General features: G+C 38.9%; 1 protein-coding gene across 1 annotated transcript; it reads left to right on the top strand.

The window, feature by feature from the left end:
- Window positions 1-1,166: 1,166 nt before the first annotated feature.
- On the top strand, window positions 1,167-13,201 carry sfrp1a (secreted frizzled-related protein 1a). Its single transcript, XM_026187291.2, has 3 exons — window positions 1,167-1,869; window positions 4,777-4,857; window positions 12,095-13,201. The coding sequence occupies exons 1-3, from the start codon at window positions 1,365-1,367 to the stop codon at window positions 12,418-12,420; spliced, it is 912 nt and encodes a 303-aa protein (XP_026043076.1). The 5' UTR covers window positions 1,167-1,364; the 3' UTR covers window positions 12,421-13,201.
- Window positions 13,202-13,939: the final 738 nt, after the last annotated feature.

The raw sequence follows: 13,939 nt of genomic DNA, 5'->3' as shown, positions 1-13,939 counted from the left end.
ACAGAGCAGTATTAAATCATCAGCTCCCCATTTGATAAGTTAATGTACCCAAGAACTCCCAGAGGCAGCTTATCGGGTATTTTCCTTCAGAACCTTTCTCCTGCAGAGATAATTATTATGAATGAAAACACTATTTCCTGTCTTTACTTGGGAGGCTTCTTATCCTCTGTGTCTCGGCGTGTTCCCTGCAGGACATTTTAGAAGCAGTGGAATTAAAAGAAAACCTCTAAATAAGTGTTATTATTATCATTATTATTACTCACTAAGTCTTGGCTCAGACTCTTAAATTCAAAATCCTCAAAGAAACTTCAACCTTCAAGGAAATAAAGTGATATAAAGTAAGAATAAAGTGATATAAAGTAATAATAATAATAATGTTATTTTTTACTGAGTGTTTTGCTGAGTTTTTGCTGAGTCAAAGATGACACCCAAAACTGTCATGTTTCTTCAATAAAGTTATAAAAGTCGATTTTTTTTTATTTGTCTATCATATTTTCTGAACCAAATAATGTGTGCATCAGGCAGGCATTACAGTGGATATGCTTTAGGAGATGATCTGGGTTTGTGCTCCATTATATGGAAGAACATAAATTGCCAAAAGAATAAATGAGTTAAAAAGAATACAACAATGAATACGTAAATATGTACAGGTGTAAAAATGAAAGGAAAATAACAATAGATGAAAATAAAAGAAAGGAAATGCATTTGGAGTTGTTTCTGCGTTTAGGCTGTTTCAGGCCTCCGTACAGTAACAGCTGATGGCAACAAGCTTATAGAGCTGCTTTATTTAATATGAATGAAATCAGGATTTCCTCACATTCGGGGATGCGAGGGGCTCGTGTTGTTCCCTGCACCACGTTCTTGTTACAGGCATAAAACAAACCCAGTGTCACACTTTAAAGCTGTGCAACTTCTAATCGAGCTTATTCCTACACCCCAGTCAGTCTGAAAGTATTCCCAGTTTATGCGCACATATCCAAATATATTTATTATTATTATTACTTTATATCGACAAATGAAGCGCAAAGGGAACGCTGGGGAGTCCCCGGAGAGTTTTTACACACGCGGTCATTAAGCGCTTTGACTGACAGCCGAGTGCCAAAAGGCGCAGACGCGCTCCGATTGGTCAGAGCGCACTTTACAACCCCCTCTTGTTTCCGAGCACCGCACAGTCTCAGCGCATTACCTCCCCAAACTCTCGCAGGAGCCGCACGCAGCCCAGCAGCGGGACTACAGCCAGAGGAGATAGTGGACTTATTGCAGAGCGCCTTTCTCCTGCGTCGCTGTCGCTGTGCGTTTCTTCATGAACTGAGTGTTGCCTGGCACTCCGGTTAGCAATCATTCAGTGGCTGCAAAGACACATCATGAGCTCTACTTGTGAGTGCTTCTGCAGGATGTTCCGGCTGCTGGTGACGGTGGCACTCCTGTCAGGGTGCAGGGCGTCAGAGTACGAGTACTTGCCCTGGAATACGCCCGTCTACGGCAAGTCGCCCCAGTGCGTGGACATTCCGGACGACCTGCGGCTCTGTCACAACGTGGGCTACAACCGGATGATGCTGCCCAACCTGCTGGAGCACGAGACCATGGCCGAGGTGAAGCAGCAGGCCAGCAGCTGGGTGCCTCTGGTGCACAAGAACTGCCACCCGGACACGCAGGTCTTCCTGTGCTCGCTCTTTGCTCCCGTGTGCCTGGAGCGGCCGATCTACCCGTGCCGCTGGATGTGCGAGGCCGTGAGGGACGGCTGCGCCCCCATCATGGAGGCCTTCGGCTTCCCCTGGCCGGAGATGCTCACCTGTGACAAGTTTCCCGAAGGTGAAGTGTGCATTGCCATGACGACACCCAACGCCACGGAGGTTACAAAACCCACAGGTAACTCACCTAACAGCAACTTCAAAAGGTCAAACACACACACACAGACACACACACACTGTATATTTGTGAATAAATGTTTGACAAGGAAATATGCAAATTAATAGCTGAATATTTCCTGGGCATAAACCTGCCATTTAAAAGGTTTATTAACATGTTGTCTATATGATGTATATTTTTATTTATTTATTTATTTATTTATTTATTTATTTTTGTTAAATAAACAAACTTTCTCAAGGTGAAATTTAAATGTAGAAATTTGAAGTCAAACTTCAATATAAAGTTGAAAACCTTTTAAGAGAATTATACTTTTTATATATATATTTATATATTCTGTATAAATAATATATTACCCCTGCAACCCTGATAAGGAAAAGCGGAAGAGGACGGATGTTTAAATAAAGAGTTCAGGTGAGGGGTTTATATTAAAAAATTTTAAAGGCATTCCCTTAAAATCCCAGTGAAAGAAAACAATCTTCAAGTTGTCTCATAAGGAAGAAGTTGAAAACGAGATATTTTGCAGTGTAGCTTGATGAATAAATATTCATTCTTTGAATCAGTTCCAATTTCTTAATATAGTATTAACTACCTAACCCTGACTAACTTGCTCACTTAGAAAACAAACAGCCAGCACTTTTGCCACCGTGTAAAAGACGACACCCGTGCAGTTAAATGGGCATGCAACTGTTGTTTCAGGGGTGAAAAGTGTGTTTGCAGATGCAAATCCGAGCACAAACAAAGCAAATGCGACCTTTTGGGGGAGCAAATTCAGCCATGAAAACCTGGATTTGATCCTGTTTTAACACCCACCACCCCTCATGTTTTTTAAAGAAAGTCTATCACGTTTACGTTTTCCTTTCACTCTATAATCCCCTGGCTTTAATGTGCAGGTGAAGTTGCTTGCTATTGACAACGAGTGATGTTGTAATATTGCAAAAGCTCAAACAGATGTTAGTCATTTATTTCAAGGTGTTCGCTGAGCTGGAGGACAATGCTGGGAGGAAGTCAAGCAGCAAAAAAACAAAGAATAAAAAGGTTGGAGGAAAAAAATGTGAATACCTTAATATATTTAAGCCCTGTGCTCTGGCAAATGTTGTGCATCTGATGAAAAGATGGAGATCTGGAAAATCGGCGTCCAAGTTGACGTCGGGAGGGCGGTTTGTAAACAGAGCTTCCAAGGACATTCTTTTACCCCTATCATCTATCACTAATGGGTGCTTTGGTGCAGATTCCCCAAGACGCTGCATCAGCAAATGGGGTTGTAGAGGGCAATAGCATTAGTCCAGCAAAACTGTCTTCCAGCACTAACCTCTGCAAGCCAAGTTGAGAAATGCCAGAGAAGCCCATAAAAATCGCAGAAAATAACAATTCTCTGGATGATAAAGCTGAGAGCAAGGCTGCAGTGCCAGGTTCTCTATCGGTTGCTCAGGCGAGGTGAGGTGTACGCCGAGGGGTGGGGGTGGAGGGACTACAACTGCCTCATTCACTTGAACCATAAAGTTAAAGGGGTGGGGCCTCTACTTATATTTCAATCTAAAGCCCCTTACTGAACATGTTGGCCATAAATGGAGGGACTGTGGATCTTCCTGCGATAACACAGAGCTCACTGTATCTTTGGGGGAGAAGGGACGTGTTTGTGAGTGTGTGTTTTGTCGGGGGGGGGGTTGTTGCTGACTGACATAGTGGTATGGATGGAGGCCTGTTTTTCTGAAAAAGACTCCTTTTTCAAGGTAAAACGAAGGGACCACACAGAGCTCCATGCTCTCCAGACTTCACCTGTTATCATTTGTCAGCACTGGGGTTAAATAAAGCCAGCCTGTTCCCACAGGTCGGCTGAAGCTCGGCTACTCAGAGTTTTGTTTTCTGGAGAGTCTCTCAGTATCTGATCTTCAGGGTGATAAACATTAACAGAGGCAAGCTAATCTCCTCAGCTGTTAATGATTGTTAATAGAGGCCAGCTAACAGTGCTTGAATACTGCAGCATAGGGACCCGTGATAAGTGATTTAAAGATGAACCAGGCGCTCAGAGGCAAAGGGACCCAGTGACTCTGTAAACATTGTCTGTTTTCACAAGCTCTTCACACCCGAGCGATGCTTTCACAAGCATTCGTTAAACACATGTAAATGGACAACTGGAAGAGAGTAGAGTGCTGTTACCTTCCCCTTTGGTTGATCGATCCAGGCCCACAGTGGGACACCGCAGTGTAGTCGGGGTTAATGTTGCAAGGACGCTGCGATCGCAATGCAGGTCCAAGTTTGTTTGGAAGGTCGGCTCAGCTGTTTGGCATGAAACGATCGTTTGTGGTATTCAAAAGAATTGAAAAATTGTGTCAGTAAAAAGTTCGCAGATATGCCTCAACTGAGTTACTTTTTGGCAAAAACACTTTTTGGCTCTTTTGGGATTTTTGTCTTTGAGCTGGCTATTATACACCTCTACACCCTTTTTAAACTCTGGAATCTCAGAACATTCTTTTAAGGTTGAATTGAATATCTTTACCATTTATTCCTTCCATATTTCTAATACTTTTTTAAAGGTGTATAGATGAGTGTTGAGCAGATGCATTTTGAAAACTGCCTTAGTGTAGCAAAAAGTAAAGAAGAGCGGCTCTTAGTTACAGCTGGCTATAAAAGCTTAAGGCATTCCTCACTGACATCAGGTCATCAGAGTGTACGAAACCCAAGGGAGTAGGTGACTGACTACTGACAGTAAACAGGATCTGTGCATCCTCAGAGATGTTAAGATGCGTAGAAGTCTGCAGGATAACTGACTGAAGTTGAATATGAGCACTCCTGACCTGGTCACCAAACGGGCAACATAAATTCCATTTGACATTTTGTCTTCTATTTGCACCGATTTCTTGTCCAATTGTTTCTTTGTTTTTTTTGTGTGTGTGTTTTCATCCACAGGTTACTCTCCCATCTGCCCTCCATGTGACAACGAAATGAAAACAGACACCATTCTTGAGCACATGTGTGCCAGCGAGTTTGGTAAGCGGCGTCCCAACACCCACAAAACACAGACAGTTGGATGCACTGCATAAAATCAAAAGAACTCTTTACTGTATTTCCCATCTTCAAAGTTCATAAAGTTTTATAAAGTGTGCAACTTTTATTTTTCCCCCATAGTACACTGTGTCCTGGCGGTACTTGGTCATATTTGGCAGTTCAATTTAATGTGACGTTTTATCTCTTGGTTAGATATACTATCCCTGTCTGGTCTGGTGGACCATGATGTTCTGTGACTAATGAATTGGGGTCATTGAAGTCTTTAAGTGGCAGATCTTTGCAGTTGTAAACTGGGATGTTTGTTCTGTTGTCTGGGCTGACTGATGTTACAGATTACCTTCTTCATATCCTAAATGGAAAAAAAAGTTAATGATAAACCATCTCCAAAAACAATTCTTAAATGCTAATACCATTTCTTCATGGAAAAAGATAAGAATTTGTTTCTCATTGTGTTGACATTGGGTATTTGACTTGTGTTAATATTCTGCAACTGTTATCTTGTAATATAACGAGCCGAGGTAGCTGTTCTAGTGAACTGGTTCTATGGTAATAAAATCTAACTGAGCTGGAAGGTCTTTGAGTGAAATAGTTCATACATCTAAGCTAATATAGGCTAATAAATATTCTATTTAATACGTGGTATCACTTTCAACAAGAAATTTCCACTCAGAAGCACAACTAATATCCTGGTTAGCATTCAAGAGTGATAGGTGTTCTGAAAACTTGCTCTCCAACATTTGTCTGTTTGTTTGTTTTGTTTTTTTTAATAGAATTTTAGCGTTCTATTCATCTATAGCTTTTTCTCAAACTGTTATTTTAAATCTACAAATGGTCAACTGGAAGGGTAGGCTAACAAGAACCATTAGCAAGCTTAATTGCTGTAGTTGTAAAACTCCAGTGCACAGGCCACAACTTAATACAATGCAGGAAACCCTGCTGGGTTATTGTTGGAGAATTGAAACACAGAATTATTGGGTAAATGAGAATTAACACACGTAATTATTTGCTACATGCAAGGCATTGGATTTTATTCAGATGTTAAAAAAAATGCTCGTGTTTACTTTAGTGTTAGCTTTATGGATTTAAAATTTTTAGTTCAGGTTGTTAGGTGATTTCCCAAATACAAACCTGTTTCCAACAAAAATGGGACGCTCCTTAAATGTCATTCCTAGTAGTGCATGGGTTTTTTATGTTTTTTTCCATAAACATGAAGTGAGTAGAAGCCTGATTGGTATCACCGTTTTTGGTCAGAATAAGATCTGAGTGAAAACAGAATGCAGAGAATTACTAGCTAGTTTCAACTTGCATTTATGGACACAGTGACGGACTGTGTTTCCTTACAAAGGTTTTCAGAAATGAGCCTGTGTGGTGATTTCTGCCAGAGAACTTGCTGTTTTAAATGCATTGCTTCTCGAGGATCTAAAATTCACGGCTATTCTCAACTGAATGGCTGACGAATAGCTCAACTGCCAATTTTTGGCCTTGTTTATTGGGATTCTTCTAGATACTTTTAATCTTTCAATCATATTGCATACCAAAGATATGAAACCTCCAAATGTTTCACAATGTTAGGTTGAGAAAATTTTAAATTGTGGAGCTATTTTTCCCATGAATCTAATCTTTTAAGGGAGAAGTACTCTCCGTCTTCCCATCTGAATTTCAAGAAACCCATTCTGGGATGTTCTTTCTTACGCCAACTGAATCTAGTATTGACAGTTAAGTCAGTGTCTCATGTTCCACCTTGAGGGTTCTTTGCCATTACACAACTTTTCCAGTCTTTCGTTGACCTTTTCTCAACTTTGTAAAACATGTTTCCTGCTGAAAGACAACACAATTTCTTATTTTCTGCAGTTAATATGTCAACTTTTTACTTTAAGAGTAGTTGTAAGATCAAAAGCTTGGTGATGATCAGAAGATCAGTTTTAGAAGGATGTTGTTCATTTTGAAAGGCCATTCTTCAGCTCTGCAGTCATGTTCTGAGGTCGTACCAGAAATGTTCTTTTGGAACATTATCAAATCTAAAGACATATTCTGAAGGGGATTTGGAAGTGGGTTTTGAACACGTCAGAGCCTATTTGGAAATATTAAGAGATGGCTCAGAATCTGCTGCAGCCAGCTTCACACATTCTTTTCATTAGAGGATCCTCAGTCCAACTTGAATGGAAAACAACATTAAAACAAAAACAGGAAGGAAGGACGATCTTAAGCTGATGAGGGCACTTGTTTTAATTGTGGAAATTTGGAGGTCTTACATGAGGAATCCAGTATAAACCATATGTACTTAAAAAAAGGAAATTGAAAGCTTTGAGTTCAATTAATAACACAAACACAGATTGAACTGCAGACATGAGAACGTTCAGAAATAATACACACATGATGCACACAAGATGCAAGTTGTTCTACTTTCATCTTTTATTCACCAAAGCTTGTGGCAGCACTAATTCCAGGTGCCAGGCTAAGCAAACATAGACTGGACGCACATTGAAAACACACATTCTTCCAGTTCTCAAGAAAAAGTTTAAAGTTACATTTGTTTAACAAATTGCATCGGTGTTTATGCTGCGGTGATGAGACTTGCCCCTTTGAGTCTGCGTCCCGGTTTGCCAAGGGAGCGGGCTGCATTATTGGCTTGTTTCATCTTGGATGAAGACAGATGTTGTTTTGCTTGCTTGTCATAAGTCACCTAACCAGCTGACATATGAGGATACACAGACAGATTTAGTGTCAGGCTGAGGATGAGACCTTGTTGCTTGTGTTGACCCTGCGAGGGAGGGACATAGTCTGGAATGCAACAAACTTCTCTATTGCTTCAGTATGGCTCGATTGTGGCGGGTAAACGACTAATGCGTAGCCTGACACGACACAGCACTGCAGCTTGCCAAAGATTTGTTTGTTAATTTTTTTTTTCAGCAGACCGACGGAATTCAGTTTTGGTCTGGAGAGAAATGCTATAAATACATCCAACAGCAGCTAAACAGCAGAAGCTAAACATGAGTTAATGCCTTGTCTTGAGCAAAAAGGAAAATGTGCAGATGGAAATATCCCACGCTTTAATCATTATGTGTTTTATCCCACAAGGTCATCCCGATATCTTTCTTGAGTTCCAAAAAAAATATTTGGACAGTAAACTTTAACAAGGCAGCATCTTAAATCCAAGCCTGTTTTGTTTGGAGAAGACTGCAAAAATAGATGTGATGGATTTCTTTGCTTTTCTCAGTGGAACACAGGGATGGAAAACCATAGAGGGGCTTGAGGGATGAACCAGAGACTGAAGCCTTTGTTAATCTGCGTGGACCAATCATGTGTTCATTAAAAAAAAAAAAAAACTCAACCTAGCAGTGAATTAGAATTTTTGTCCATCTCATTTACTTGAAGCTGCAAAATGAAAGATGCCAAAAATAGTGTCTATCATGCATTGCACTGCAGTGCTTCCCAGCATTTAAATTGAGCATGTTTGATTTTTCCATGTGGTTTGATAAAAGTGGAGAATTCTGTGGTGAAACTTTTGACTTGTGTCCCCTGGATGTGGAGTTTTTCTGGCACAGGAGGAAGGATGGCTGTAAGTTGTGTGTTGTTGAGCTAATGCATCAGAGTTAGAAGAACGAGTAACAGGTTTCCCTTTGGAGGACAAATATCGCTTATTTCCCTGAAATCCTCATGATTAATATAGCTGTTGGGCATGTATTTATGCACACACGTCCTATTTGCCGCACTCAGCTGTAAATGATTTCAAACATCATCACAACATCAGCTTTTTCTTCCCACTGCAATTTTTCTCCGTGCTTAAGGTTTTATGGTACCTCATTGTCCCAAAACCTCCAGAAGCCCTTCAATTAAATCTCCTCGGCTTCCAACTGTTCACTTTGTCCTTTTCCGAATTGCTCCCTCCCTTTGCTGATGTGATAAACAACAGGGCATTCCTGTGCTGGATGACTGTTCAGTCTAGCTTGGACCACTTGCCATTATTGTGAATGAGGAGCACTGCTCGCCCTCCTGCTGGGTTTATGACACGTTGGGCACTTAAGGATCCCATTAATACATCTGACCCAGCAGAGGTAATCGAGTCAGGTTTCAGAGACAACATCACAAAAAGAAATCTTACAATAGAAGTCATTTTATTTTAGTGTGCTGGCATGCGTAAAAGCATCCAAATCGCTGACAGTATATCTTCCTTTTAACTTTTGTACTGTAACAAAGGTGCAGCATGCACATATATTTGATTCCACTGAAGACGTTCCCATTTTATTTAAAGAATCGTCTATTTTTGACTCCTAAAAATGAAAACCCTTGTTATAAGCTGCATATATGTACTAGTTCTGACCTTTTGGGGGTTTTTTTACACTGTAAAACTGGTGGGTTAATACCTTGACACTGGAGTAGGAAAATAATTAGTGACAGTAACTTTAATCTCTTAACATCCAACTAATTGACAGTGGACTTTTACCCAAAAGTCTTACTCAAATAAATATCTTGTCACAGGAAAACTGTAAGGCCCAAATGCATCTAAGAGCATTGTTTGATCTTCTGATCCAGGAAGGGCTTCTGAAAACACGGTCACGTCAGTGTGAACATATTCATAGCTGTTTTACAGTTAATATGCTAATGTTATAGGTTATGACATAAGAATTAAGTGGGCAGATTTGAGAAATGCTTTCTCACAGAAAGGCTATCTTCTCTTTTCTTTTCTTTCTTTTGCTCACTGTATAAGATGAATTTATTTTTTTGTTTGGTAACTTTAAAAATTGAAAATATTTTAAAAACTAATGTAGGAAGAAACACAAACAAGGGCAGTTTCACTGACCATGAGAAAAGAAACACTGTTGTCAGTTATTTGATCATTTGAACGTCTTATTGTATTCTGCTGCTGAAGAGATTAAGCCCTCAAACAACGCGAGGTGCAAAGAAAGTTCAGGGCGTTAAAGGATTATCGAGGTTGGAGGATTTATCAAGATGAAGTCCTTTCAGTGGTGGGCCAGACCTTTTCTTTTATTACACACTAATTATGACCGCTGCATTTTGACTTCTCTGAACACTAAGCCCCCTCACAGAGACTGTTTGACGGGGGATAAGTCTTAATCCGTACCATGTGCACTGTTAATACAGGGGGAGGCTCTTTATTTATTTATTTTTCAACACTTTAATTAGCAATTAGCAATACGAGTGCAACTGGAGAGCAAGGATCCAGTACAGGTTTTTCTGTCTACTATAATTCTGTAAAAAAGCAAGTGATCTGGTGTTTAAAATCGTGGAGAAAATTAGATTGAAGCCTAAGTTTGTTCTCTTCTTACTGGAGTGGGGAAATGCTTGGTCAGGCTGTTCCGCTACTGAAGGTCACAAGGCTTTATTCCCAGCTTGATCGTGATTTATCCTGACACAAATGTCAGTTAAGTCAGACATAATGCACCTAGATATACTATATGACAGGTCATAATGTGTGTGTGTGTGTGTGTGTGTGTGTGTGTGTGTGTGTGTGTGTGTGTGTGTGTGTGTGTGTGTGGGGAGGGGGGGGGGGGGGGTAATGGACATTTGGACCACCAAAGTCCAACTCGTGCTCTGTTTCGGAGGAAACTTAGAGATTAGAAGGTTAAATAGAGTTTAGTGAAAGATCAGGGGTATTTTGGTCAATCTGAAAAACATACTTGGACTTAAATGAAGGTGAAAAAAAATTATATTGCATTGCTAATTGTGATAAAGATATATGCTTTGTCTATATTTACACCTTAACCTCGTAACATCCGCCAGGTCACTAGTGATGTGTTTGTGATGCGCAGGTAAGAGGCTGGATTTTAAGGGAACATTTAGTTTCTGAAACATTGGTTGTTCACCATGTGGCTAAAATGTAGCCTAACCCTAACCCTATGTGGTTCACTATTGACAAGCTGGAAGCCCAGCGCAGTATTCCTGAGAATTTATTTGTGCTTTGTTTGTTTGTTTGTTATGTCGTGAAAAGCAGAAAAATTAAGTGGCTTTGTCCATAATTGGATTTGGTCTTTGAACATCAGAAGTCACTGAAAAAACATACCGCATTATTTATTAGTATTAGGCTAAACCCCAGAATTAAGAGGATCATGGATAAGTTCTTTTGCATGAACAGGATTTGCAACAATGCACTGTTTGTGGGAAAATGAGTTTCAGTCTATGTTAATTAAATTACTTATGTATTATTAATAAACGGTGATCCAATTTTTAATCAAACATGAGTAAACAGCAAATTGTATAAGGCGGTATCTTGGCTAGCTATTCGTCATTAATCCATGTTATTGTGCAATACTGTTGACCTGAGCCACCAATAGTATTAAGATTATGAATGTACTTTGATTGTGTATGCATTCTGAAATAAAACACACATTTTTGTGCTTTAGCAGTCGTGTGCTTCACACGACTTTTTAACCTCATTCTTACTGATTATTCCCATTATTAGACTTACTGCCACACTGTTCAATAGTTGATTTGAATAATGGGCCCATGATGTACATAGACCACTTTTACTTAGCAAGTATGTTATAAGTGCTACTACTAAAATAAACATTGCTACTTTGGCAATGTTAAGAGTGTGGTAATGTACTTCATATTGTATTAAGTATGGCAGCGATTGAGACTATAACTGATTCAACAAGAGTTTTTTATTAATGTCAAATAAAAAGTATTTTCCCATATACTTCTATACAACAGGAAGTCATGTTTTGCAAATTGAAAATGCAAGTTTAAAGCACCAAAAACATTCTCTTAAAGTTTAATATTACACTCATTCTATCATTGTACTGTAAAGAGTACAATGATATATTTTTTTATGGGTTTGATTCCTTGAATTTTAATGGTTCTCATTTGGAAAAATTAGTTGTGTATATGAGGTAAAAATGATTAAGAATCATCTGTAAAGGATGGGGAACCATAGTGGCATGTTTCCTTATATCTGATCTATTATATCTATATCTATTATTGTGTTATTGTTTTATTTATATTTTGATATTGCTAGGGATGATGCAATGATCGGGGACCATTCTTAATTTCGTTGTTCTCATGAGATTGACAATAAAGTTTCTGATTCTGATTCTGATCACGGGAGACTGACCTGCCTAATATCCTTCATGATGATTAATTTTACTAGTGCACTACACTACCAGGAGCTGTCAGACGCAGCACTGTACAACACGTTGAGTTCAAAATGACATTCACATTTTAGAGTAAACTCATCTTTCTGTTGTTCCTCCGCCCACAGCTTTCAAGGCCAAGATCAAGGAGGTAAAGCGAGAAAACACGGACCGTAAGGTGATCCTGCAGAAGAAGAAGAAGATGTTGAAACCGGGAAACCTGAAGAAGAAGGACACAAAGAAGTTAGTGTTGTACTTGAAGAATGGTGCTGACTGCCCCTGCCAGCAGCTGGACAACTTGGGAAACCAGTATCTAATCATGGGCCGCAAGGTTGATAAGCAGTACCTCCTCACAGGCATCCACAAGTGGAACAAGTCCAGCAGAGAGTTCAAAAATGCCATCAAGAAAATGAAGACCTACAAATGTCCCGTATTTGAGAATGTTTTCAAATAATGTGACCTACCCCTTCATCACTGGTTGCATCTCATCATACATATGAACTTGCACAAGCATTCACAAACTTTCTGTTGTTCTCTTAATATATCTTTATGTCTTTGTACATTTGCAGATAGCCGATACTGTGGACTGTCTGTCGTGTTATGTTGAAGATGTGACGACAGGGTTGGGTTTTCTTTTTTTCCCCGCTTCAACTTAAAAGGACATTGTAGTAAAAGCCCTACCTTGCTGAAATCATTTCCAGTATATAGATACTTCATTCACATGCTTTCTCAAAAGGTCTGTGGATTTGTTGTGCATTTTTGGGAAAATATACATACTTCTTTTTTTTTTTTTGCTAGCAATTAGAGGAGATGTCTAACACCACTTTCCAAGAATGTGTTTTTGTGTGTGTAAATTTGAAGCTAAAGCCAGTAAACTGTTAGCTTACCCTTTTTTTCTGAAAAAGGAAGAAGAAAAAGTGTTAGCTCAGCAAGAAGGAAACTGCTAGCTTGTCTCTGTCTAAACCTTTTAATAAAAGAAAGCATAAACTGTCATTTTACATTGAGTTTTCTGTGTATTACAAATAAAATGTATTATTTTAAACAGGGGTAGAGTCAAGCTAGCTGTTCCCTTTTACTTTAAGGCTTTGTATTAATGTAGGCTAACAATCTGCTGGCTAACTGTTATAAATACATCCAACAGCCTTTTATAAAATGGCTCTTTCTGATCATAAAGAAACTCTTAAAATCAGTGTATTTTAAACTTTAAAAGCCAATAAAGGTTTGTTGTAGAATAACTTATTGACAGAAGTCTGAATATGCTGCCATGATTATTCTGTCTAACTGAAGACTGCACTATCAGCAGTTATGAACATTTCTCTGAAGCTCATTCATTTCATCATTAAACATTGTTGTTTGAAATCCATAAGAGAAGCATTAACACCAATCACAGAGTAATTTGTAAGCCTGGGTGGCAGATTACTTGATTTTGCCTTTTTTAAATATTTCTTTTTATGTTGGTATACGTTTAGTCTGCAGTATTCATTATTCTTTGGTCATGGAATACGCCTTGTAGTCGTACAGTTTTGCAAAACTTATCAAAGAGCAAGTATTGGCAATTCTGTTTTTCTCGTTTGTTCTGCTCATGTTTCATTTTCAGCACTCTATTATTGCAAATTGGAATGTCAGCAGTACATTGTTGCCTATTACATGTACATACAAATTTTACATAAATGTATAAAAAAAAAAAAAAACGAAATGTGTTGCCGAGATTATTTTCTTGATTGTTTTTTGTCATTCATTTTCTTTCTGGTGGTTGGACCAAAACTTGGTTCAGTAAAATATCTTTAAAATTGAAATTCTTGGTTTCACGTTGTTACTAAAATATGAATACTGACATTCCTCCAGTGTTATCATCCAGTGAAAGATTTAGGTTAAATTTGTTTAAAATTTGAGTCTCTCAAGAAACAGATTATTTAAATCGCATTGCCACCCCAGCCAAGTTGGCTAAGTAGTTATTAAGTGAAATTAACAGG

The sequence above is a fragment of the Astatotilapia calliptera genome, chromosome 12, assembly GCF_964374335.1.
Source record: "Astatotilapia calliptera chromosome 12, fAstCal68.1, whole genome shotgun sequence".
Lineage (NCBI taxonomy): Eukaryota > Metazoa > Chordata > Actinopteri > Cichliformes > Cichlidae > Astatotilapia > Astatotilapia calliptera.
Note: the sequence above shows the minus strand (reverse complement) of the source record. Positions and strands in the feature narration are given on the sequence as shown.

What these genes read in the sequence shown, in the direction of transcription:
- sfrp1a (XM_026187291.2), top strand. Translation starts at nt 1,365, where the DNA reads ATGAGCTCTACTTGTGAGTGCTTCTGCAGGATGTTCCGGCTGCTGGTG. An exon ending in GGAGGTTACAAAACCCACAG is followed by an intron (nt 1,870 to 4,776) that starts GTAACTCACCTA and finishes TTTCATCCACAG; the next exon opens with GTTACTCTCCCATCTGCCCT. An exon ending in CATGTGTGCCAGCGAGTTTG is followed by an intron (nt 4,858 to 12,094) that starts GTAAGCGGCGTC and finishes CTCCGCCCACAG; the next exon opens with CTTTCAAGGCCAAGATCAAG.